This window comes from Apteryx mantelli, chromosome 3 (assembly GCF_036417845.1).
Source record: "Apteryx mantelli isolate bAptMan1 chromosome 3, bAptMan1.hap1, whole genome shotgun sequence".
Classification (NCBI taxonomy): Eukaryota; Metazoa; Chordata; class Aves; order Apterygiformes; family Apterygidae; genus Apteryx; species Apteryx mantelli.
The window spans coordinates 98,102,952-98,129,505 of NC_089980.1; the positions used below are offsets into that span (position 1 = coordinate 98,102,952).

At 41.8% G+C, this 26,554-nt stretch overlaps 1 protein-coding gene across 1 annotated transcript in view; it reads left to right on the plus strand.

The window, feature by feature from the left end:
• The window catches only part of LOC106489632 (gamma-aminobutyric acid receptor subunit rho-1), a 34,423-nt gene extending 17,049 nt beyond the window's left edge, over window positions 1-17,374 (plus strand). Inside the window, exons 3-10 of the mRNA XM_013948826.2 lie at window positions 2,672-2,778; window positions 4,291-4,358; window positions 9,491-9,714; window positions 11,874-11,956; window positions 13,181-13,321; window positions 14,069-14,221; window positions 16,007-16,203; window positions 17,087-17,374. Coding sequence (XP_013804280.2) covers window positions 2,672-2,778; window positions 4,291-4,358; window positions 9,491-9,714; window positions 11,874-11,956; window positions 13,181-13,321; window positions 14,069-14,221; window positions 16,007-16,203; window positions 17,087-17,374 — 1,261 coding nt within the window. The remainder of the gene's footprint in view (window positions 1-2,671; window positions 2,779-4,290; window positions 4,359-9,490; window positions 9,715-11,873; window positions 11,957-13,180; window positions 13,322-14,068; window positions 14,222-16,006; window positions 16,204-17,086) is intronic.
• Window positions 17,375-26,554: the final 9,180 nt, after the last annotated feature.

Here is a 26,554-nt window from a genome sequence, read left to right on the forward strand (position 1 = left end):
AGGAGACCTGTGAAAGTTAGTACCAGACAATATCATATAAATAGATAATGTATCCATAGTAAATAGATTAAAAACCAGTGAACTGGTACCTCAGATGCTCGTTGCAGATGGAGGATTGTTACTAAAGCACATTGTTTACAACAGGAATGTGAAGAAATCTATTATCTGCTGAGGGCTACTCAGTATCTTTTGTAATGAGCTGATAAAACACATGAAACAATTGCTAGTGAAGTTTATAAGAAACATAAAACTTAATGGAGAGGCAAATAATTGTCAGATTTTTGTCAATCCTACCAAGAAATCCAGATCCCAAGTTGCTTGAACAACATGCATTTTGATGGCTAAATGCAAGGTCATTAGGAGCAAGGCACATAGGTCCCAAAGGATGAGACCACACTTTGGAAGGGAGTTAACCCATGAAATTCATCATAGATGAGAACAAGCAAAAGCAGTGAGTAAGGAAGTATAAATATCACTGCCTATGATATTTGAGCAACTATGTTGAATCTCTAAAATCATAGGAAGGGAAGGGACCCCCTGAGTCTCCAGATTTCATCCCCGATGACTGCATGGACCATCTCTCTGACACAAACACAAGGAATATCCCCTCCAAACCTTGGTTTAGGAGAGCAGAACCTCACAGCTCTGTTGAGACAGAAACATTTTAATTTTGACCCTAGATTTATTCATTATTGCTTTGTACAGTTTAGTTTGTTCTTGTGCTAACGTTGTTTCATTTGACTAGTCCTTTCACTTTACCTTCATTCACCCCAATGTCATATGAGCAGACACATTCCCTCTCAGCTTTCCTTTTGCTAAACTAACCCCTCTCCCATCTCAGGCTCTGCATTGCACTGCTCATCCTTCCCTCTACCTGTTTCAGAGAGAGCTTTCATCAGTGATCAAATCTACTCACAAATCTCTAAGAACAAGCCAATGACCGGCTAAAAGCACTCCTGGGTCTCAGCTGAATATAAACCTTACCTAATACACGCTACAGCCACATGAGTCTTTTCACAGCTCAGAAGGTCTCTTTCTGATATTCCACTGGCCCCCTTTCTTCTCTGTCATTTCTAGACAGCTGTGGCTCATAGCCAAATATTTTGTTATTAAACACCAGGGGCATGGAAGTGCATTTTTGAATTACTTAACTGCACCCTATGCCTGCTACTTTACTCCTCAAGTTCACCTACTTCCTTCTAGATGTTGACAAAGAGGAAAAGACTCTGATAAGAGCTGTGAGAATGGTTCAATTTCTGGGACACATGCTTTTCATTGAGACAGGAAAGAAATGCAGTGAATTTTTTGTAGCAAAAATAGAGTTTAGAAACTGTTTTGTTTTGGCTTATAGACATCTGGCTTGTGAGGTCACTTCTATGTAACAAAATAGGGGCAAGATGCTGGGACAGAGGCTGAATTAAGTAAATCTAAAGTAGAAGCAGGGTGCACCTTTTAAAATTCCATATGGACAATTAATTACTTGAAGAACTCACTGATGGATATAGTGAACTCTTCACCCTTAGAAATCATTAAATTCAGACTGACTACCTTTCTAAGATGCTCTGTAGTTCAGGTAAAGCTATGGGCTTGAGAGAGGAGTCACTATTAACACTTCCAGTTTCTGTAGGACAGGACATCAAAGCAGATTATTGTATTGGTTTCTTGTGGTATGACTATGAGCCTATGAGAAATACAGCATGATTAAGCAATCTCATTTATGAAAAGTTTTATCTCAGGAAAATATTCCCCATCAAGTTTCTTTATTACTCTGGTTTTGTTTGACCTATTTCTGACTTGTTTTTTATATATTCAGGCAAGTGTCCTTCTGAGCATATCATCTTTTTTCAAACTCAGAAACAGCAAAATCTTTCCTCTCTTTTTTGAGCTCTCATGTCATCTTATCAGCTGTCATGTGGCTAGCTCAGAGTGCAACAAAGGTTTAACTAAATTACAGAGCTATAAAAGAGCTGCTGCAACTACAGTCCAGGCCTCAGTGCTACAGAGCTGAACATTATTTTCACTTTCAGAGGTAGATTCAGAGGATGAGCAGACCATCCTCTGCCCAACATTTGATGTGACTCTGCCAGCATCTGGAAGGACCCATTCCAAACTCTCCAGTCTTTAATGCTCCTTTCTGTTCTCATTAGAAAGCTGGGGCAGGAGCTAATCATTTTATCCCAAGCTATGGGGGGGCCTGCCTCCTGGCGTGGTTCCCAGCCTATCTCCATTTTGTTCCTGGGTTACAGCCAACAGCTTATTTGATATATTGTTTCCCTAATTCCTGTCCTCATGCCTTGTCATAAATCACTGTCAGAAAAGCTCCCCCCATTTCCACTTCCCCACTTACCCATGCACACTATTTTTCTAGCTCGCATGTTTGAATGATTGTATCCAAACAGTATTAGACGCACAGATAATTTTACAGAGACAGAAGTCACAAAACAAATGTTTTATCTGCCTGTCAGCTTTATCATAGCTGTGTAAGCACTGAATTTTGAATACAGGAATTATTTTTTGGTGACATGCTACCAACTATTCCAAGCAATCACACAGTCATGGTTTAAGAGGCAAATGAGCAAGAATCGGCTCTAGTTTTAGGACTGCAGAGAAACAGCATATTTCTTACAGGCACTGATCAGGGCTCATAGCTGTGCTTCTCTTTTCCTGGTAGCCCAATTCTAAAACGAAGCCCCGACATCACCAAATCTCCGCTGACAAAGTCAGAGCAGCTGCTGCGAATAGATGACCATGACTTCAGCATGAGACCAGGTTTTGGAGGTATGAAATATGCCTATTTGTCAGTGGTATTCTTCACCATAGCTTTTTAATACTATAACACAAAGTTTTACCAACAAGCAGAACGACAAAGCAGAGCCTTTTCTATCTCTAATTTCTGTTATTTTGTGTTGTGGATTCATGACACATTTGGAGGGATAGGGTTGCAGTGAAATAGCCTTCCTCCTTGCCTGAACAAATATCTTTATCAAAGGCATGGAAATGTGAATAGAGGCAATTTAATATTCCTGGTATTCAGCAACACTTTCTTCTGACAAAATCAACTAGAACAGCTTACATTTATTCCTAGATGACAGGAATTCTAGGACTTTGTCTTACTATGACAATGTGTGTGCATAATCAAATGATGTACCATATTTACAGACCTGGCTATTTCATTTATAATAAAAAAGAAAATATTTTGACTGCTGTGTGTTGATACTTTGCTCACAGTTTTGTGGCTGTGTGCTACAGCAAGCTAAGCTTTTAGAGAAATAGATTAAGGAGAACATGCTTTCTTCAACCTATCGGATTAAAGAATGTTGTAATTTATCTACCCTTTCTGGCTGACAGATGGTCATTCAAATCCAGGATACCATTATATTCTCTGATAGAAGAAGATTTTATTGCTAAATGCTCAATATACAAAATACCAGCACGTTCAATTATTTTAAAATGGTTTCAGTTTCATAGCAGTCCACTAATGTGAACATTATTTGTCTTGAAAGATCTCCTGTGCTCTAATTGCCAGAGGTATGGAGGGGCTAGTCAAAGTCTGGAGGAGAAAGAAAAAGCAAAAGCCCTGTTATGTCCCATCATAGCCTGATCCTTCCCCTCAGGAACCCCAGACCCAGTGGCACACGCCTGTGTCGTGTAACACGGCCTCTCCTTCATAGGCAGCCCTCATGCCTTCTCATCCACAGCCAAACAGTGAACGATGTAAAAGCAAAATACTTGGAGTAGCTCTCAGGAATCTTATTAGTCTGAGAGGAGAGCAGAGGAAGTGAGGGGAAAATTATGACTAATTCTCCCACATCCTTTTAACTGCTCCTCCATGGCTCTGTGTATGAGTGGGATGTGCTGGAGGACTGTCAGCCCTTGACTTAAGCACTAGAGACATTATTTTTAAATTTTGAAAGGACAGGTGTAGAAAGAAGGTCACATCCTATACTGAGAATCAGGCAGGTAGACCCAAGTGCTGCAGCTCCACCAAGATTTTCTGCGTTTTGAATGCATTGCAAAGCATATTATAGCCTAAGAAATGTGTATGTTGATTGTTAGAAAACGTAACAGTAAAAAGCAATATAGTGGAGAGGAAGTCAGTAATAGGTCAGTCTAATTGCTGATTTTCATTGCTATTAAGAAGTTTTTATTATGAATTCCAGTCACTGCTACCATCAGTTAGTTTATTATTGTTTCTTTTCTAGACTGTACACCAATTTTTATCTTTAAGATATGAAAACCAGGTGGTTACTTTGTCTCACCAAGTTTATATTTTCTCAACTTTTTCTCCAGGCCCTGCAATTCCTGTTGGGGTAGATGTCCAAGTTGAAAGTCTGGATAGTATTTCTGAAGTGGATATGGTAAGAATCACAGTATTGTTGAGGTGGGAAGGCACCTCTAGAGATCCTCTAGTCCAACCCCCCTACTCAAGCAGGGTCAGCTAGAGCAGGTTCCCCAGGACCATGTCCAGTCAGATTTTGAATATCTCCAATGATGGAGACTCCACAACCTCTCTGGGCAATCTGTTTGACCAGAATCTGCCAACCACTGACCTTAAACTACCATTTTATCTCTCTAAATGTCTCGAAGCAAAAGGAAGAAAAGTTAATCTGACCTATTTTCTCTAGGACAAAATGATATAGTACTGCCAAAACTGCCCCAAAGGATTTGGGGTTTTATGTTTTGTTAAGAAGTGGTAAAATTTGAAAGGTCTGAGGAGAGGGGAACAATTAATGTATTAGTTTCATTACACTTTGTGTGACACATTGCAGGCGCAGTCTTGGTCCATCCGTGTACTGAGCTGGTCAGGGGCAAGCTAGCTCCAAACCAGAAGCCATGTAGCTACCATTAGAGCAACGCTGGTTCAGACTGGTAAGTCCTGCTCTCTGCAAGGCAGCTAGAATGAGCAACAGCCTATACACAACAGTGACAACATACCTGTCATGTGACAGCACTGCTGTGAGAACAGAAATGTTTGCCATTTAAATGTCACCTCAAAAGACAGGCTCTCTCTTCAGTCAAATTACTCATTCCACTGGGAAGTGCATGGTCACAAGAGGCTGAAAGTTTTCTAAGGGCAGAAGTTTCTCTAGAATCTGCCTTCAGTTCATTAGCAGTTGTATCACCCCTGTTGCGTACAGAGGACCAATATAAGGCTCTGTAGGACCTTCCTTAATCTTTGTGCTGATGGTAAAGAAGGATTTCAGGGGCACACAGGACTGATGGTGGCATTCTGCACCGGCTAAATTCATTACTGAGTCTTTCTCCTTCATTTCCTATCCACCATGCAATTAGGAATGTGAAAACTGCCAATTTTCAAATACTCTGAAAGTGCTGTGGATTTTGGCCTTTATGATTTTTGCTTGAGAAGCTTTTTTCATCACAAAACACCACTGAAAGTAGGGTGTGATTTCTGGAAGAGATTCTTCTTGGAAATATTTTGCATACATGCATAACATAACCAGCCATGCAGGAGAGCAGGAACACAGAAGGAGAATGGGAGATGGCCTGCCATATACACTGCAAGATTTACACCAGTTTTATAAATCCTTTCAAAACCCAGTGCTTTTCAGACTGACCCTGTTAGATCATTTCTGGAGTCTCAAAATGTCTCAGTTTTTGCTTTGTAAGAAAAAAAAATTCACAACCCAACACAAAATACTTTTCAAAATTTTTCGCTATTCCAACAAATGTATTAACAGTTCTGATGATTTCACAGAAAGCCCAGACTTCTCTGTATTCTTAATTAACGACTACTATAGGGCTAGAAAGCTCTCATCTGACCTCTTCCCGTGTCTAAACCAGGAATACAGTTTTGTGGCAGCACAGTCAGTGTTTCTCATTTGACTGCATCCAGGTTGTTGCTCACTGGGTGTAGTGTCCCTGCTCTGTGGTCTGTGGCCAGCCAAGCTCCTCTTACCTCAACAGCAGAGTCCCACTGATGTCCGTGGTTTCAGTGCTGGTCCCATGCCAGCAATTTCTGAGAAAGCTGACGTAAAAGTGCAGTGTGTGGGATGAGTGGGGGATCAGTGAGGTGAGAGAGAGCCTTTGTCTCTCCCTTGGTCTGACAGAAAAAAAAAGAATCATTCAGCCATTTGGTGGGAATGTTTCACCCACCAAGGTTTCTAATCCTTCACGGGAGGCTTCTGAGTATATTGAGTTATTTCCAATTGACTTCTCTTACCATGTGGTTGAACTAAACACTCCTGCCTCAGCGCTGTTGACCTATATGATTCAAAATTTGTGAGTCAGGCTCTGCTGAAGGTCAGCGAATGTTTATTCTTGCCCCATATGGCATAGAAGTAGCCAAGTAGCCATTATCAGTAACTCCTTCCCAGATGAGAGGCAGTAACTGAGAGGAGGCAGCTCTGTGCTGGGGTGTGTGTGTGTGTGTGTGTGTGTGTGTGTGTGTGTGTGCGAGCACGCACACACACGCACATCCTACTCACATTCAGGGCTGAACCAAACAGGACAGCTTACAGCACTGACAACAGTGCAGGTTCACCCACCTGACTTTGCCCTGCCATGGGCGAGAAATCCTTGTACAGACAGGATATCATATTACATCATGTCTATCCAGCATCAAACATACACTTTGCTGGGGGATTATAACCCTGGCCCTGTCCCTCCACCATGTAATTTTAGCTTTTGTGTGGGCTGGAATATTTGCATTCGGCTTGGACTTCAACCACTCACAAGGTGCGGTAGGGTTACAAAGCTGAGGCACATCAGGATGCATCTGGAGGCTACACAGAGTCTGTCTGTGTGCACATATTTCCCCAACTCATTTGAAGGCCTCCAGCCACCTCCTGTGTTTCTAGTGCTCTTTGCGCCCTGACCTTGAGACATGGGAGCTCTCAGCTTTTGCCTCTCCTAGCGTGTTCCCAGCCCTGGTGGTTGCGGAGAAAGTTTGTGAAGGTGGCCAGAGAGCCTCCAAAAGGCTTGAACACTCAAAGGCAAACAGAAAGAACTCAACATTCATGATTTCAAAATTAAAAAAAAAAGCTCAGTTTTTAAGCAAGCATTATGATTTTGAGGGATTTCCACTGGTTTTTGAATGCTGCCGCTGCTTCTCACAGTGTCCCCCACTCCCTTCCTGTGGCTCAAAGGAGGAAACATGAGCCTTTCCCATCTGTCCCAACCAGACTGCTGCTGCATGGCCAGCCAGTGCCACCTAGATGGCCAACATTCCTAAAACACCTTTCTCCCTGCTGCTGCTGTAGATAACATCATGCTACAACACCCAGTCACATGGGAAAAGTACTTTACAGCCTTAGGGAAAAAAACATTCATAGTCAATTTTGGCTGTTAGCAAAACAACGATGAGAAAGACTTTGAATGTCAGAATGAATTCATTTTAACTCATGCAGCTTTATATAAAAAGGCCATAGTGCTTTGCAAGATCATTGCTTGTTTGCTTTTTGAATGAACATACATCAATTACAGAGTTCTTCACTGTGTACTAAATTTCAGTTTGCCGAGTTAAATATATCAAGTTTTCCTTTTCTCCTACTTTCTGACTATTCACAAGAAAGTGATAAAGTAATAGATGACATTTGAAAACTTCCTTAGGATGTCAAAAATCAGATATTTTTTGTCCAATTCATTTTAAAATTTGTAACAATCTATTATGGGCAATTGACTCTGAAATTAACAGCTTTTGTGGGCTGTGCGGGGCAGCCGTTTTATCTGGAGGAAAGATAAGAAGAAGAAAAAAAATCAAATTGTTACCCCAACATTGTACGTTTGTTTGCAAAAATAATGGGAAAGTAAATAGTGTCTCTGAGAAATGAACCAAAAGAAGAATGAGAATTTACTCAGTTGTTGGTTGGGAGAATTTCAGATGACACATTATAAAATATTGTGGTTCCCAGTTTAATAGCAGAAAACCAGGATTGATATAACATTTCTAGTGAGAGCTGAAAATACTTGACTTTTCCACAGCAACCATAAATGCAAATGTTTATGCAAGAAAGTGGGGCTTCTCTTAATTTATTACTGTTTGAAGGAGATATTAACCAATTAGGAGTCAATGAAAAAGATTTTCCTGAACGATTTTCTTTAAACCTGTATACAGGATAAAAATCTTAAAGAATGCTATAGAATGGACCCAAAGAAAAGAAAGAAATGACATGGTCGGTGGCTTCGGGGTGCTTCAGATGGATGCAGTGTAAAACATTTCCAGGAATTATATTGGCCTCCAGTGTAATACTAGCATAGCTGGGATTAATAAATCACTTCTGCAAACAAACTGCAAAAAAACATATTTCAAAGGGACTGGAAAGTGTTGTGGAAAAAATCAAAATGACAAATAATTTAAAAAAATAGCCCAAACCCATCTGACTTCCCTGACTCAGATACCATGGCAGACAGGTCAGTCTTAGACACTTCCCTCTGCTTATGGGCAGTATATTATGTTACACTGTAAGACCCCATGCTTATAGACACTTATGCATGAGCTTAATGCATCAGCTACGTGAGGGGATCCTTTGAAATGAGGAAGAAGGCAAACACAAGCATATGTGCTTTTGGGGTCAGACCCGGAAAATACAATGGAGCTAAAAGAGAAGGAACATACATCAGATCTAACAGTACAACTTGTGGGGAGAAAGAGCAAAAAGACTCCCCAAATTTCAGCCAAATACAGACAGCCTACCTAGGTCAAGAGAAAAGGAAAAAAATAAAGCATTAATAAAAAGATTTAACAAATGACAGAGTTTGGGCCTGGTCTCTCCTGTTATAAATCAGTCAGATCAAAAGAGTTCTGCCAGTTTATGTCATGTGGAGATCTGCCTCCAGCTACGATAACCTCAAATGAGAGGAGAGAAAAATCATGTCCCAGGAGAGCCTGAAAGCTCTGGGTTTCTGTGGGCTTCAAACACCAGCTCCTCTCTGTGCAAATCTCACCTAGAAAATCCTCACATAAGTCTCATGCCCGTTGTTAGGACCTTGGCTGAGATGCCATGGTTTCTTTGTATAACCCTACGTTGATAGACTTGTGCCCTTGTTGTCGCTGTGATGGAGGAAGAGCTCCCACATTTCAGTGACTTCTTCTGGCTGTCCAGGTGAAGACAGTTGCTGGAGGGGCAGTGGGGGCAGCTCAGGTAGCAAACGCTTGCTCCTTTACTGTCAGCTCCAGAAATGCATCTTCATAGGGTTGGGAAATTAAGTGGTTGGTAGCTCTCAGCACCTACCACTGCCTTGGCATATCTGCCCTCTGGTCCTTGGAGGTGCTCGCAGACAGGAAAACACAGTGTTTGATCTGACATCTGGAGGGCCTCCAATTTCTGAACCAAGTCATTCTGACCTGAGGAGCAAGCAAGCTACAGCTGATCTTGACTGCTGCAGCTTGGGATGTGTCTTCAGGAACGGTGCTTTATAACTTGCTGTTTGTACCAGGGGAGAGAAGTCATTGCAGGCAGATGGGGAGAAGATCTCTAAACTTGCCCATGGCAATAAGATGTAAGTTGTAATACAAACCTGTTTCTTTCAGGACTTCACCATGACCCTTTACCTGAGGCACTACTGGAAAGATGAAAGGCTGTCCTTCCCGAGCACCAACAACCAAAGCATGACATTCGATGGCAGGCTCGTGAAGAAGATCTGGGTTCCCGACATGTTCTTCGTCCACTCCAAGCGTTCCTTCATCCACGACACCACCACTGATAATGTCATGCTGCGAGTCCAGCCAGATGGGAAGGTACTTTATAGTCTCAGGTAAAATTGCATTCAGTCAGTGCTAGTTATTAGTGAAATGAGAGAGAAAGCATGGCTTCATGCTAAAAATAACTAGCTAACTAAATTTAATGTACTGACTAGCCACTGCGATCAGAAGGAAAAGTCCCCTTCCCTTACCATAATAAAAATGCACAAGTGTACAGGGAGGCCATCTGGGCCAGTATTATATAAATAGAATGAGAATCAGGACTGAAACTTCATTCATAGGAAACAGTTTGTGTCACCTTCCTCCAGCCAGTTTCTGTCCCCCCAGCTCACCTGCCTCGAGAGCAGGATTTCCTAACCACTTGCCCCGTGTAACTTCTCTATCTCCTTTGCAGCCCCCAACACGCCATATTTCCATTGCCTGCTGAACCTCACTAGCCTAGGGCCAGTGGGAAGGAAAATCTGGGTCTCTCTGGCAGTAACCCATGCTAGTTCATTAAGTGCCCTTTGCAGGAAGTGATTTTCCTGGTTCCTGCCATCAATGCCTCTTTGCCTTGCATGCGTGATTAACCAGCCACAGACTGCAGTTCCTAGAGGGAGCTCACCTTGGAAAAGCAAGTTGTTATCACTGCAAGGCATTGCAGAAGAGATAAGGCACAATCTAAGGAAAAGGGCAATGTCTTATAATAAACAGAAGTCCAAAGCAATTATATTTATCCACTTTACTTTATAACAGAATCTCAGGGTCTGGTGAAATGTACAATTACTGTTTGTACAGGTAATTACGAAGAGATATAATTTACACTGAATACAACTTCACCTTTACGTTAAGCAAGAAAACAGACAACATCCTTAATCACACAAAGTAACAAGCTTCACCAACAAGGGTATATAGCTCCTAGTGACTCACATGTACAGCTAGAGCAGCTCAAACACTGTACTAACTTTAGACCCTTTGTGCTTTTTGCGCGATATCCGTTTCATGTGAAATGCATGAACGCTCCTTGAAGAGAGTGTGGGAACAAGTAAGAGTTGTGACATCTCGTTTAAGGGTTGATGCTAACCCTGTCTGACTTTCTCCCTTATTTTCTGCCTGGTGGAACATCTTTGAAAGAAACATATTTTTCCATCCAGAATAATCCAGCTGTGGGAGCACTCTCCAGAGTGATGTGGTGTGGAGCCTGCTATGAAGGGAACTGAGTGTAAATCCACATGTTCCCCAATGCATGGCAATTCTCTGATCACTGAGTAGTCAAGCTGGCAAGGTGGGGGGGTCTGTCAGAAGCAAGGAGGTGATTAAAAAAAAGTAGAGGTTCCCACAGACTGCTCTCACTCATCCTCTGAGACCCTCACCATCACAAACTCCCCATGTGAAATAGGCAGGACAGACTCAGCCTGTGAAACCTGGTGGGTGTTAGGTGTAAACTGAACCACTCAGTCCTGCCCGCGTGGAGACCCTACCGGGAACATGCAGGACCAGACACCAGGCACCTGGGGATGCCTGTGCTGCAAACAGAGGCATTGCTGAGCTGTCAGTGTCAGGGGAGCTGCAAAGTGTGAGGCAGTGGGTGGGGGCAGTTGTTCAGGATTGCTGCTTGCACCTTAGGCACCTGAATTCCCCACTGAGTCCTGGATGAACTGAACTTGCCTCATCTCTTCTCCTCAATCCTCAAGCCAGTTGGATCAAGATTTATGGATGCTCCCAGTGCAAATACAAAGTTATACTATTAAAAATGAGACGATTAGACTAGAGGAAGACCAGACTTTTTGTTTTATAGTGCTCAGCATTTCAGTGGTCGTGGGTTTGGACCAGCTTCAGTTCTAACTCTAGGTACTGTCCGTGCCCTCTAGTGGCTGATATCAAGCATGATTGCCAAGTTTTGAATAAGTAGCTGAGTATTCAAGCAATGCAGAAAAAACTACAAAGGGTAAAAAGTTTCTTCTTTGCCCTTTCCCGTTTTCTTCCCCAATTTTTTTTTCATTTAGTAGGAGTTTATGGTGGTCTTTCTAGTCATCTATTCTAACACTAGTTTGCTGAGAAGAAGAAAGGGCTTTAGCTTAAGTGGAATGACTTTAGCTCAATGGAAGGGGGTTTTTCAGTGAACTGTCACTGGCCAGGTAGTTATTTAATAACAAAACAAACTTGCAGCTTTACTATTTTTCAATCACATAAGAAGTCTAGTTTTTAATGCACTGGTTTTTATTATTCCTAGAGTTACAGTAACAGCAATGTGCAACATGGATTTCAGTCGCTTTCCCCTGGACACACAAACGTGTTCCCTGGAGATTGAGAGCTGTAAGTACAAGGGAGGTGTGTGTAAGCCAAGGAGTTCAAACTGCGACCACCTATAATTATAAAATAAGCAGATGGTAAACAAACTGGAGGTCTAACCCAAGTGAGCAACCTTCAAAACTGAGAAAAAAATCCTTGCCCTTAAATATTTTTGCTAGAATTCTTTTAGATGGTGTTTGCAACAAGAAAATATACTTTAAGCACCATCTGCAAATGCTGTCTTGTCAGTGTCCCCCTCAAAAGTCAGCTGGACTGCCCCATGCTTCTGCCCCATCTCCAGAGGTTCAAGGGCGGTTTGCCTGCATGTCAGCAGTCCCCAGCAGCATCCATTTGCCCCAGGTACCTCCCCCCACCAATAGCTCTTAAACATATAAAAAAAAAGTTCTTAATCCCTTCACGTGCATCCACTGCTTATTCATGGTATATAAACCATGATGCAGCAGCAACATAATCACCTTGCCTCTTATATTTCTTACACCTATGTGAGATAAACTCAGTTTATATCCTCATGTAGCTGTGTTGTCCAAAGTACGATTTACATATGAATTTCCTGGATTTCATACAGATACATTTTAAACTTTTAGCTTTTTAGGGTCTTTTTATCTTTCTTAAGTTTACAATAAGTAATTGTAATCTTAATTCCATTTTAATAAAGTTATGTGCAATTTTTTTCTCTCTGTTGAAAAATAGCTGTTATTAAACCCATCTGAAAGCATTAACATTACTATATTTTCACATGTATTAAAAATACAAGACATGTAACATTCATGTGTGCATCACAGGCAGAAACTTTGTCTGAGAGTTTGTTCTCCCACATGCCTCAAACCACTGATAGTCTGTTCCTCCTGTTACCCCAAGCAGCCTCTTTCTTCTAAGTCTCCCTTCCTTTGCTTCTGATTTTAGGTGGATTATGAGGGACATTATTTCAAGTTCTGGTGCTGTGGGCTACCTGATGCACAGATTATGCATGTGAAAATATGCTTAGAGGAAAAAAAGAGGGTTACAAAACATATCAGTCGTCAAGACCGAGGGCTGTGACCATCAACTGGCCCTTCCCTTTCCATAGCCGTACCCATCACCTACGTGGCTGTCAGCCAGCTGGTGGCATTTGGCCCTTTTACTCAGGACCTTACATTTAGCTTGGAATATGCATTGGCATGTGCTGAGCTGTAGGTGCAATAATGGCTGTTTCAGTGCGTTGCACCAAGGTTTGCTGTGCTCCCCTAGATGCCTACACTGAGGATGACCTCATGCTGTACTGGAAGAAAGGGAATGATTCCCTAAAAACAGACGAGAGGATATCTCTGTCCCAGTTCCTGATCCAGGAGTTCCACACCACCACAAAGCTTGCCTTTTACAGCAGCACAGGTGAGTAACGGAGTGCCTGGCGGAGGGTGGGCCACAGGAAAGGAGTTGGGCCCAGCCCTCTTGCCCTTCGTTGTAGAGGATTATCCCACTGGGAGGTCCCAGGGGTGCCCATCAGACTGATCTTGGCACTGCAAAAGGTACCAGCTATCCCCAGCTCAGACTTCATGATTTGCTCACTGTGCTGCTGCCTGCACTGTGCTGTCCCTTCCATGTTAATAGTTACAAAATTATCAGATGCATTTTTATTTAGAAAGGCATACAAAAACAGGACCCTGATGTTCTAAGACCTTTGCACCCTGAAGTCCTCTAAGAACTGACTTGCACAGAGGATTTGCAAAAGTTGACTAGCACTTGCCAAAAGGGAAAGTTGCTTCGGACTGACTATTTTCAATTAATTTGATGTTCCTCTTCTGGAATGAGGAGTGCCTTATTCTGAATGCACTTAATCTCTCTAGTTAGAAAATCTGGAAAGGCTATTCTTCCTCAAGATCACACTAGGCCTTAATGTGAATTAAATGGCCTGGGTGCACGGGTTATGTTATCTTCTCTGGAAGATCTGCTCATGAGAGATATTTAGACTACCATAGTCAGTTCAATAAAGATTTTCTGTAAACTGCAACATCTATGGTCACTGCTTGTGTTTTCCAAAAACCAAATGTGGCACTGTTTCACTGATGTACCATCACCTTGTCTGAAAGTAGTTTGACTTTGGTGTGACTTCTCTGTTTTCTTCTCTCTGTTATACAGGATGGTACAATCGCCTGTACATAAACTTCACCTTGCGCCGACACATCTTCTTCTTCTTGCTCCAAACTTACTTCCCTGCCACTCTCATGGTTATGCTGTCCTGGGTCTCTTTCTGGATCGATCGCCGAGCAGTACCTGCCAGAGTCCCTTTAGGTAAAAATGATCTTGTAGTCAGCAGACCTAAGAGACAGTGCATGCAAGGCCCTGACTATGAAGACAAATCAGGGAGCAAATGCCAAACTCTGCTTTTATTGCTTTTAACAGATACATAGCACATACAGAACTGAAGTCTCAATATCCTTCAGAAACTTTAGTGAGCAAGAACGTGAAAATCAATATTAGCAACACTAGCAAACCTTCGGTTTATTGAATTTTTCTAGAGGAGGGAGGGTGGAGGTAACACAGTAAGCTGACCTGCATTGTTCAAATTGTTAAATAAGATTTTACTGCAGTGTGAGGGATTTAGCTTCCACTTCTACATTGTCCTTCAAACAGATGAAACCACACATCACAGGATTTGCCATAGGAGCAGAACTGTGCTATGGATGTGAATCTTCTTTTAAAGTGGATGCTTTTTCCTTAATGAAGTACTATTTGTGTTTCTACAGACTTTGAGCCCAAGCTTCCTTCCATTTACTCCAGGGAACACATTTCAGGACTTTATTTACTGTTAAAATTATGTTCCTCAGGGGAGAGCATATATACAGCCCTAAGGGAGATGGCAATGGGGAATGTCCATGTCCATGTTTGGAAGCAGTATCCAGTGCCTTGAGAAGTCATTGAACAGGAGCACAAATGTCTGGGCCTAGGCGCTTCAAGAGACATAGGCACTGCCTTTAGAAGCAGTTAGTCACTTAGATATTCCTGTGAATTCAGTCCTTTATGCATATATACATCATTTCAACTTTTGAATGGATTATTAATGTGAAATAATTAGTCTTTGTAATAAGAGGGCCACAGACAGCCTCCCTCAGAGACAGGCTAACACTGATCTATGGAGACTCCTGTCCTTGTTGGTGTGTTTGTCACACTCACCTACGGGATAATGCGGGACAGGATTTCCCCTCACTGGGCCTCATTAGTTCCTTCTGTAATAAGAGAGGAACTTAAGGATTGTGCCCTTAAGGAGAGCTGTGATATAGCTAGGAGGATCACTTGCACATAGTGCGCATGCTGTATGGGACCCTCTGCCAAGAGATGGCCTGCAGGGACCAAAGGAGGTGCACAGGGAAGAGGCAGCTCCTCTGCAAGGGAGCTGGCTGGCAGCTGGGTCTTACATTTGCATTTAGTATGCATTTAGTCTTCCCCGAGGCAAAAGCCTAGCCTGCAAGTCTCCTTCTCCACTGGCTCCTGGAGGTTTCCCAACCTGGTTGCAGAGGGGGAAGCTGCTTGCTCCTCCCTGAGAGCCTGCTGGGCTTCCTGCTGCCAGGGAGGTGACCTGATGCCTGGGTACTGTGGAAGCGCAGCTGCAGGGATGGGGCACCCCAGGCAAGGTGCGGTTGGAAAATACAGGCCTGGGGAACCTGGCGGATGTAGCAGCAGCGGACTTGCTCTGCTCACATCCATGTCGCTGAAATATTGAAGTAGAAGCTCAGATATTCTTAGCCCTCAGGGAACTGCCCTGTGCCTGCTGATGGTCCCAGCTAGCGCAGGGGCAAAGCGCTGCTGCCTTGCAATGAGAGGTAGTGGACAGGAACCAGCTTAGGAACACACTCAAATCAGAATTAGCATTAACCTCACAGAAAAGATAGGAAAACCCCGGTTAGAAATCAGGGCTGTCTAGACCCTTCTCAGGCAATGAAACCCTTCACTTAAATATGAAAAATAATGGAGTCAGGTAAACTCAGACGTCAGGAAATTATATCTGCCTCTGGTGTTTGTGACAAAGGGTCTGGTTAGAACATGCCTTACGGGCTCTCTGTCTTGGTATATTCTCAGGGATCACCACCGTGCTGACCATGTCTACAATCATCACAGGAGTGAACGCCTCCATGCCCCGTGTTTCCTACATCAAAGCAGTGGACATCTACCTATGGATCAGTTTTGTGTTTGTCTTCCTCTCGGTGCTGGAATATGCGGCAGTGAATTACCTGACTACAGTGCAAGAGCGGAAGGAGAGGAAATTCCGGGACAAGGTGAGGTTTTCAGTCTCCAGTGCTGTTCTTTTTGCCACTGGGAAAAGGTGCATCAAATGTCTGAGAACTATCTAAAGTTTGCAACTACAGTGTTTTGCTTTCTGCTGCCTTGGGAGAATGCAATGCCTGCAAAAAGTCATCAGTAAAGTATTGCTAGTTATAAAGATTAGCTACAGACATCTGCCACCCAAGCTCACCTGTGTTTCTTCAGTGTGTGAAGGCAGGGGCATCCCCCCACATATAGCCCTCCACTGCCTGTGTAAATGGAATAGGTTTTAGTATTTTACCTTTAAACATGTTGTTATTTTGAAGATGCAAATACAAACCTGTGAATTGCACAGATGGATATTGTGTTTTGGGTGTCAGATAACATGGCAGATTTCCTCATTTTTTCCCCAGGCAGTGCCTGGACTTATACATAATGGTCCAGAGTTCCCCCTTTTTGCCTTTTAGGTAAATTATATACATAAAATTATAACCACCCCAAAATCTCAGCCTCAGCTCTTCTCTTCAAGTTGGGCAAGCCTAATGCATCCCTTCTTGCAGTTCCCTCTGCCCTTTTTTCTGGTTTTCTCAGCTTCAGGGTACTGGCTCAACCTTCATTTACATCTCAATACCTGTGCTTTAGCCAAATGAACTTTTTCACAGCTAGTCACAGCTGTGCTAGAGCATAGCTGCTCTTTGCACAGCTCTGAGTTGTCTTGCAGATGTGAAACTGGAGAAGGAAAAAAGCTGCTGCCCAGCTCCATCCTCACCGCTGTTCTCGTTCTCCCTTTTGTGTCCCAGAAGCCTGAATCCACAGGCTTTTCTTCCCTTTGCCTTTGTAAGGAGAACATGGCTCTGTATATATATATCTGGACATAATTCACAACTGTGTCCACAGCTTCCTTGTGCGTGCAGCCTGCCTCAGCCGCGGCCCATGATGATGGATGGCAGTTATAACGATGGTGACGTGAATGAATTGGGGCACTGCATGTCTGAGAATGGAGACAAACAAGACAGAATGATGGTGCAGCTGGCGCTGGGGTCTGAAAGGGGCTCAGGCAGGAGGAAAAATCAGAGATACGTCAGCATGCGGATCGACACTCATGCCATTGACAAATACTCCAGGATAATATTTCCTGGTGCATACATTCTATTTAATTTGATATACTGGTCCATTTTTTCATAAACATACATAACTTCTGTATTCACAGAGCTTTGCATCATTATATGAAAGTACAGTCTCACAGGCTAACAGAAAGAAAATAGTAAATGTATTAATTTGAAGAAAAATATGATTGTTTTCAGGATTTCTAATTTTTTTTTTACTACATATGTCTCATCTGTGGTATAAATATCTCTGTGCAAGTTTCACATTTGAGCTAAATATAGGATATACAATCTAACATTTTATACTTAAAGCTGTGCTATGTTCCTTCTTGTGCCTCACAGGCCACTGTAAACTATTTTAACAAGTGACAGTAATTGCCAGTTGCTTATATACAGTGCATCCTCCATTTCATGACCCTGAAAGTACTTGAGTGCATGCATACATTTCTGGACTCAGCAGACCTATCGCATTCAATACCAGCATATACAAAGAATATGCAAATGCACATTTGTTTGCAGGATGAAATGATTATCAGAAGCACAAATTGTCCAGTACCAGGAAACACTTTGGCAAGGTTATTGATAGTCGAAGCGTGCTTCCACTGTTTAATACATGCTGTGCTAGCAGTACTGAACTGACAGGTCCAAGTGGTAATACATTTTAGAACTGAGCTCTGTCTTGAGCACACTTAAAAGTAAAGTAATCTTTCCAGGGTGTTTTGACTATCCTTTTAAAATTACTTACAGTGTACACTTACTAAGGAATCCACTCGAGCTGGACAAAAGTCAGATTTTCCTCAATGATAACCAAATCACAGGAGCTCTCCTTGGATTTGCTTACTTGGGTCAGTGGGAATTTTGCTGTTGAGTTTCCTGGGAGAGGGAACAGGGTTTTCTACAAAATGTTCCACCGAAGACAAACAGGAATACTGGTTAGTAACAGAGAGTTGCAGCTTGTTGTAAATTCTTGTTCCTGCTAAAGCCATTGATAATTGCACTCCCTTCCAGGAAGAACCTAGTCCGTGTTTAGTAAAAACATAATAGAATGATGCTCAACAGGTGACAAAACAGTTGTAAGGACTTTATATCTGAGTTACTAAATGCTGAAAGCTTTGGAATGAAATAAAAGGAGTTTCCATTTGCAGACCCAGGTGCCTCTGACCAACTCTGCTTTGATGCTGCATCCACTATGCCAGCACCCCACTGCCCCCCATGCCCATGCTTCCCGGGTAGAAGCAAGGAGACACAGTGGAAACTGAGGACACTTGGCATTTACTTAAATCCCAACTCTCCATCACAGTTTCTGCAGAACAACTAGCCAGCCTAACTATTCTATATGGAAAAGGCAAAATCTGTAATGTAGAAGTAGTAAACATATAAATTTCAGGAAAATAAGAATTTGCTGAATAGAGTCAGGGGCCCTTACAGTAACATCATAACTGAAGATTTCTCAAAGAAAGTTGGGTTGTTCAGTCAGTCTGCCATCATGTGTTCTCTGTCCATATCCATATGGCTAAATGATGGTGGTGGGTGGCAGAATTTTAAACACATGCACACCTTTGCACATAATTGTAAAATTCTTCACATGCACAGGAACAACATTATTTCCAGCAGAGCAGATGCTATTGTCTTTTACACATGTAGCTGCTCTAAGGATCAGATCAAAGAAGTGGCATCTCCAAAAGGCAAATGAATCTTCTCACATGGCATCTGCTCTGGACCAACTGATCTGCTACTCTGTGCATTGTGTTAGACATAATGCACAGACACTGAAATTGTTTGAACACTGCTGAATCTTCCTTTAATTTCATATATAAATAAATTTAATGTAAAAACACTCAGCATTTCTTAAAACCACTGAAATCATGACCTGCAAAAGTAACTGCACTGCATACTGCACTTACAGCCTACAATCCGTAGGCAAGGCAATGAAATCACAAAAGTTAAAATCATTAAAAGACACACTCAGCCATAAGATAATTTTACTATTAATTTCTACATAGTTTTTTTTCACATACACATATGATCTGAGCTTTGTCTTACCAAGTTTCCTTCATATCGTATCATTCTCTAGTGAGTTTTTCCAAGAGATGAAAATATATATATTTTCTTAAACCATAAACATTTCAGTCAGACGAAGATGACTGGCAAAAGCAAATGAAAGGCTAACCATGAGGTTTGGTCACCCTCCCTCAATCTGAAGCACGTTTTAGTCCACAAATAGCTCCAAGATTTTTTGGGGATGGCTTGCATAGGAATGTATTCAGGTTCTCAGCATTACAAGAACACATTCACTTTCACAATTATAAGAATAGCACAAACAGGAGTGCCAGACTTTGTAATAAGCTGCCCAGATATTACATTTGTGAACTGCATTGTAAGAAGCCTAATGCTATGTAGTTTGCTGCATCAATACTTAACATTTCCTTATAGGCTCATTGACTTTATATTACAAACATTCTTTGACCTCTGACTAGCATATTAAGGGAGATTTTGAAGATACAACTGGCAGCTGGACTTTCAAGTTCCCTGACTTTCAATGGGAGACTGGTTTCTAACTGCTTGTAGGATTTTGAAAGTTTTTCTTCTGATATGTCTTCCTAAATGGACTCCCCAGCCTCCATGTTTGGATTTACAGTGTTAATTTTTGTGTTTTACTTTGAAAACTCTAGTGCCTTTTCAATCTTATATATATGTGTATATACATGTATTCTATAACAACAGGATATGTCATATACAGCCAGTGTTTGCTATCAAGGACTGTAATCATTAAACATACTTACATACACAGTTTGGGGTATTTTAAGCTTCCAGCATATGGTTTTGTATCCAGTCATTAACATTCCACTCCTTTTCATTTCTGCAATAAATCTGAGTGATTTATTTGTTTTGGCTTCTTTCTAGAAACACTCAAAACCACAATAAAAATTCACATTTGTACAGCACTGTGTGTTCTCTACCTTCAAAAGAATTATCTCCATGAGTTTCTCAATGCACATAAGACCTTTTTGCTCATGACCTGATCCTGTCAAATACCAGATGTCCTTAAATTCTGTGGCACTGCTGTTGAGGGATGCTACAAGGACTGCTGCCTCCAGGATGCGGGCACTCCTCCTGCCCAGCTGCTGGCCCCTGCAGCTGCTGCCCGGGCCCACGGGCACGATGACACATGTGGCCAGTGCAGAGGCCCTCTCCCCCTTGCTTGGCCCTCCAGGGTGGTCTGCAGGCCACGCAGGTTCCTGGCCCTGGGCCCCTGCGGCTGACACCAAGACCCTCGCCTGCACTGGCTGCCAACACCAGGACTCCCACGCAGCCAGCTGCCGGCACCACAGACACGGCCACCATCGCCCACGGTCTGGCTCCAGGTGTTCATCTGAACTCCCTCACTCCTGTCTCTCCAGTTGCTGGTGCCTGGTGCTTACAGCACTTGCACTCGGGGCATAGAGTGAGATGACACAGAAAGATGGTTAAGAAAAGATTTAATGAGAAGATAGGACAGACTGAGGTGATCAGGCGCAGGGCTTGCTCAGACAAGCGTGCTGACCAGCGCTCCTTATACTCAACGTCTCCTCTTATATCCCCTCCTATATATTCTCCCTCCTTGTTCCTCCCCAACCCCTTCCCCCAAATATTCCTTAGAAAGTTTTACATAGTCCCACAGGCCCCCCTCCTATCTAAAAATCCTCATGTTCATCTTGTTTCTCTGCTCTTATCCGTTACAGAGTCCAGGTTGGCTGTATTTGCAGTTTTGTACTGGACCATCGATGAATGACTCAAGGATTTTCTCTTTGTCATCATCTTCATTACTGCTTGCCTACGAGGTTTTGTGTCTCTGTGTGTCTTCTTTATTGCTTCTTCCTTTCCTTATTGTCCCCTTTGCACTGAAATGGTCCTTGAACTGATAACCTCATTCATGAAGACACTCTCGCATTGCACACATCCTTACACCAGATAGGATGGGGAGCTCTGAGGTTTCACAGGCAGGACTCGGATAAGAAGCCTGCATGCAAATTCTAAATCACAGGGAAGACTACACTAAGCTTCTTTCCCCCAGACTGTTTATATGTTCCAATCCTCATTTTTCTTGTTTAGGATGATATTTCATGATATAATTAAGACCAAATTCTTGGAGGCTTATTGAAACCCCCATTTGGGATGATGATAACAATCCTGTTTTCTTGATTTTAGAGGCTGAAGTGTATTGGCAGGTCTCTGTGGGTTATGGTTAGACACTCATGAGTTTTGACTGTCAGCATGTTGTGACACACTAATAGAGGGGTGTCTGGGATACACCTATCACATGCCTAGATTAAAAACCCTGGACAATGAAGCCTTTAATAGTCTTTAATGATGATGATAATTACTGATAAGATGAAGTAGTAAGGAGAGTCAATAGGAAAATTCAGTCAGAAGCAGGTAGAATAAGAAGCCAGGAAGAAAGACTGATGATCTCTTTTTCCCATTGAAAGGATATTCTCATAACCATCATATCATTAGATATCCCTTTCTCTACCTGTTTCATGCCTGAGCAAGTGATTCTCCCCATACAAAACAGATCCAAATTCCTTGCAAGCCCTGAGGAACAGGTAGACATCCCTGGGACTTCCTTCTCTTACACTTGCTCATATGGCAATACGGTGTTTGATGGAGGACTGAAGAACAAGCAATGAGGAATGAAAAGCACCTGTGAGACCACCTCTATTGCATGTTCCACAATTGGACATTACCAGTTCAGCGGCCACACAGTGAATGAGGGCTGTTCAGATACTGAATGTGGAAGCTGAACAAATTGTAGATTGTGAGGAATGCTTCAGTCTCCAAGAACTGAAAGTATATATAAACAGGTGAAACTATGGAAATTACAACTACTGATGAATTTTAAGTACCTATCGAATGGTTATGGTGAAATAAGACTCCAGCAACTTAATTCTGATGAACAGATGTACTGCATTTGTGGATTTTTTTTATCCTTTGATAAGATCTTGAGATCTCAGATATCTATCAATCAAGTGGATTGATCCATTATTACATTTGCTGGTTACCTTTGAGACTAAACAGCTGAAAGGATAAGTTTGTATAGGTACTCTAGAACAATCATAAATGATAGTACTGCATAACAGTGTATAACATATGGCTGTTAAACAGGCTATTCTCACTCCTTGCTTCTCACTGTTTTTAAATAAGTAAGTTCACATACAGTTGTGGCTGAGAAAAAACCTTGACCAGTTTGTCAGATACTCTTGGCTTCTATACGTGCCTAAAGAAATCTAACACGGCAGCAGTCTTACCCAACCTTGGCCTAGTAGAGAATTTTGGTAGGAGCTCTTAAGAGGGACACACTTTTATTCCCTACATAAAACCACCTAAATCTTGCACAGCAGTTCTGAGACAGTGGCACACTGCTACACGACAGGCTTGCCAGGCTCGGGAGTAGAGGTGAGGAAAAAGCACTATCAAAAAGTGGCATGGGTACCAGCAGCAATGAAGTAGGCAGGCTGGCAGACAAAGACTCTGCAGAGGACTGCTACTTTCAGGACTAGGAAATGTTAAGCCTTAGAGAAAGCCAGGCAAACATGTAGACTGATTTTTTTGTTTGTTTTAAGATGAGTTAATCCTAAATGCTTTGCTTGAACAAAAAGTTGGCCTTGGGGATGCCATTACAGTCATGAGAAGATCATGCTTAATGAATGCTAGACAAAGGATTATTTCGGCAGCTAATATGTAATGATACTTATTAAGAGGAGCATACAATCTTTCTCTTGATGACTACAATGTAAAAGGGTACAGAACCTCAGACATCGGGGGGTATGAACAAAAAATTTTATTCTCTAGTAATGTCTGGATTACAGGAGAATTTATGCGCTTTGTACTATGGATTGTACAGATCCCAGGAACAGGCAATGAACAAACAGTATCTGTGATCTTCAGATTAACTTTTCTATTTATCATACTGTTGATCAAGTACACCTCAGAGGATGTGGCCTTCCTCACGATAATTGTGTCCATGTGAAGTAGAAATTCTTGTGGGACTGAATAATAACCTCACTGGAAAATGTATTATTCTTACCCTCTGGAAAGATGCTAAAAGGAGTATGTATCTTCTCGGACACTGGTCCAGCTGCACAAGTAGTTCATTTCTACTAAACCAACTTCCCAGAAAGCTGGGTGATCCAAGGCTTTCAACTTAATATTTCATGGAAAAACCTCAACATTGGCATTCCTGGATAAAGTGATGCAGAAAGCCCTATTGCTCATATTTTCTCCTGAGAGCAGGATGTCTGCATGTCACAAAGCAGAGGCTTTGTGGCAGAGGCCAAGCTCTAAATTTAGCAAGTTATTCAAAGTAATAGTTATTCAGCAATAACTATTGTTCTCTGTCAATGGCTACAACTCTTTCTGCCCATTCCCATTTATTTGGTGTAGAAGGCTTGTAACTCTTCTGGATAAAAGGCAATTCATAAAAACTCTTTCATAGTTTATTTCTTAATCTGTAACAGCTATAAAGCTAATAATTTCATCACTGTGACCATTTCCTTGGCAAGTATTTATATTTCACAAGAAATCTTTTATTTATGGATACTGTCACACTTCGATAAAAAGGAGGGTTTCTTGATATTAAAACTCAGCTTGGGAATCTGAGGTATACATTCATGCCTCAGGACTAGTATATAAAGCTCTGTGGAAATCAAAGTTTTAAGGAAATGCTGTCAGTGTTTCAGCGTAGTGAAAGAACCTGTGGGCTGCAAAATATCTCTATCTTAAAAAAAAAGTAAGCTCTGAACTTCTCTACAACTATTGCTTTGCCTTTGTTATTAGTAAAGACAAGGTGAATATGACACTGTCTTAAACAACTTAAGAAACCGTTTATAATTCTTTACTTATATTCATCTCTTATTTTTGAGGCATGCATCCCTCCTACAAACATGTAAATTTTGAAGGCATCAACTGTAAAGATATTTCAAAAAACAGTTATTAGCAATTTTGTATTAACTTACCAAGAACTAGCACTGTTTTCTGATTTTTGATACCACCTGCTCCCAACCTCATGTTTGTTGGCACCTCTTTTCCTTCATCTTGTTCAGTGGGACCTCCAGTCCCTCAGAGACATGTTCCTCCACTGCTAGATCATACTTGTGGGTGATGCTGATGTTCTGGACCTTGTTCTCAGGCAACAGCCTGGTGTCATGGTTTACATCAGGACAGACTAAACACACTCATGAATTACTACGCAATAACTGGATTTATGTGAAGGAGCTGGGATGCTTATTGTCTCTATGAAGGAGGCAATGTTCTAGGCATTATTAATGCACAGAACAATACAAAATTATAAAAACATGGTTATCTCTACTTCCCTTTGCTTGCTGCCGGGAGCAGTGGTTGTCAGCAGTCAGGAGGAGCAGGGTGTTGAGTGTGGTGGTTCCAGCTGCACAAGCTTGGTCCCAGGCATCCCCAGAGGCTCTTCACAGTCAGGCATCTCTAAAGGTAGAGTCATGCCATCCCCCCTTCAATCTGAGGTGGATGAGCTTTATGAGATGGAAAACATCTTCTGGATCCTTTGATCTTTACTGATTGTTGGACCACTCCAAGCTGTTGCTCGCTAACTGGTGTAGGCAAATATTTGTCAGGTAAATATTCTTGTGTAAGTTTAGTTCTGCTGTTCTTGCAAGTTGCATGGTTTTTTTTCATAACAATTGTCTAGTTGTGCTTTGTCTAATAAAGTTACTTCTGTATCAACTACCTAGTAACATATACAAGGTCAAATTGTGAACTTTGAATATTAGCCTAACTACTCAAGTTATTTCAGCTCAGTAGGCCAAGACACCTGGCTAACACCTTGGATTTGTTCCAGCATCTCAAAAAGGCAGACAGATTGGGAGGTGACAATTTCCTTCCTCTCATACTTGTCACCTTAAAGACTTTAGGATGCAAATGAATCCCTTGAATGTAATGGGAGAAGCATGAAAAAAGCATGTTGGAACTCATCTGTGCTATGCATATTTCAAAAACACATGCCACCTTCTTTTGTGCTTTGCTGGCTTCCAGGGGCAGTGTCACTAGCCAGTCTACTTGGAGGTTTTGTTATAGTGTCTGCACCTTTGCTCACAATGTTCAAAAGCAGCTGCCTGCATGGAGGAGGTGCATTAAGTTGTAAGACAGGTCACATATCATCTTTTGGGAGAGATTCCCCTTCTCTCAAAACCCATCCTACCTGGCATCTTGCTCATGGAAGTGGCTTACAGGTCTACAACACATCCTGCACTGGGGCAAGTTCTAGGAGGGAAACTGCAGCACATCTGAACCCTTTATATTAAAACACTTACTAATGAGTATGCATGTTTAATTATATCTAGCTAGTTTAATTAGTTGCTATGAGAACTGGGCATAGGGTTTGAAAAACTGAATGGCACTGTAATCCTTATAGCACTATGGTATCAGAAAGTATATAGCTGTTTGATCTACACTAGGAAATTAAGCACGGCAGGGAAGGTTCCCAGGCACTGTAAATTAACTGACTTTAAGATTCTAAAACAATCTTTAGCACAGTTCTGGCCAGGCCAATACAACCAACACTCTCCTAAATAATTCCCAGGCATAGAATTAGCACAAGCCATGCACCATTCCCTACAGTCAGCTCAGATGCACCATCCTGACTGGAAAGGTAGATGTGTTTAATGGCATGGATGCAAGTCATTCTGGACCATGTCTTCAATACCCAGCCATATTTAATTTATTAATCTACTAGTATAGACACAGCCAGCTAATTCCCATAACTTTAAAGAAAAATGACTATTGTATATTCCTGTAAATCTCTAATTTAAAGGAACAGCTCCTATCTTACCTGAGCTGAAACTCTGTTCTCTTCAAAAGGACTTAGCAGCTTTAATTTTCTACCTAGTATGATTCAGCACATAGGAAGCTGAAAAAATAAGTAAACTCCAGGAACTTAAAGTCAGTTAAACTGATTAACAGGCATTTAACACCCATACTTATTATGAGTAGTTTTTAGATAGAAGTTAAGATATGAATTCCTTTCAAAAACTTGACTTTGTATTCTCAGAAGCATACTGCCAGAACAGTAGAATGACTAGTGTCAAATCAGAGCAAGTCTATTCTAAAAAAGCCTGCAGTCCATACCCAGTGATGTGAAGGAGACAAAGTGTCCTCAGGACACTTCTAGCACTGGATGCTTAAGCATTTTGTATGCCTTCAGATTCATAATTGTGAAGTGCCATTCTACACACGCACACGAACATCTACA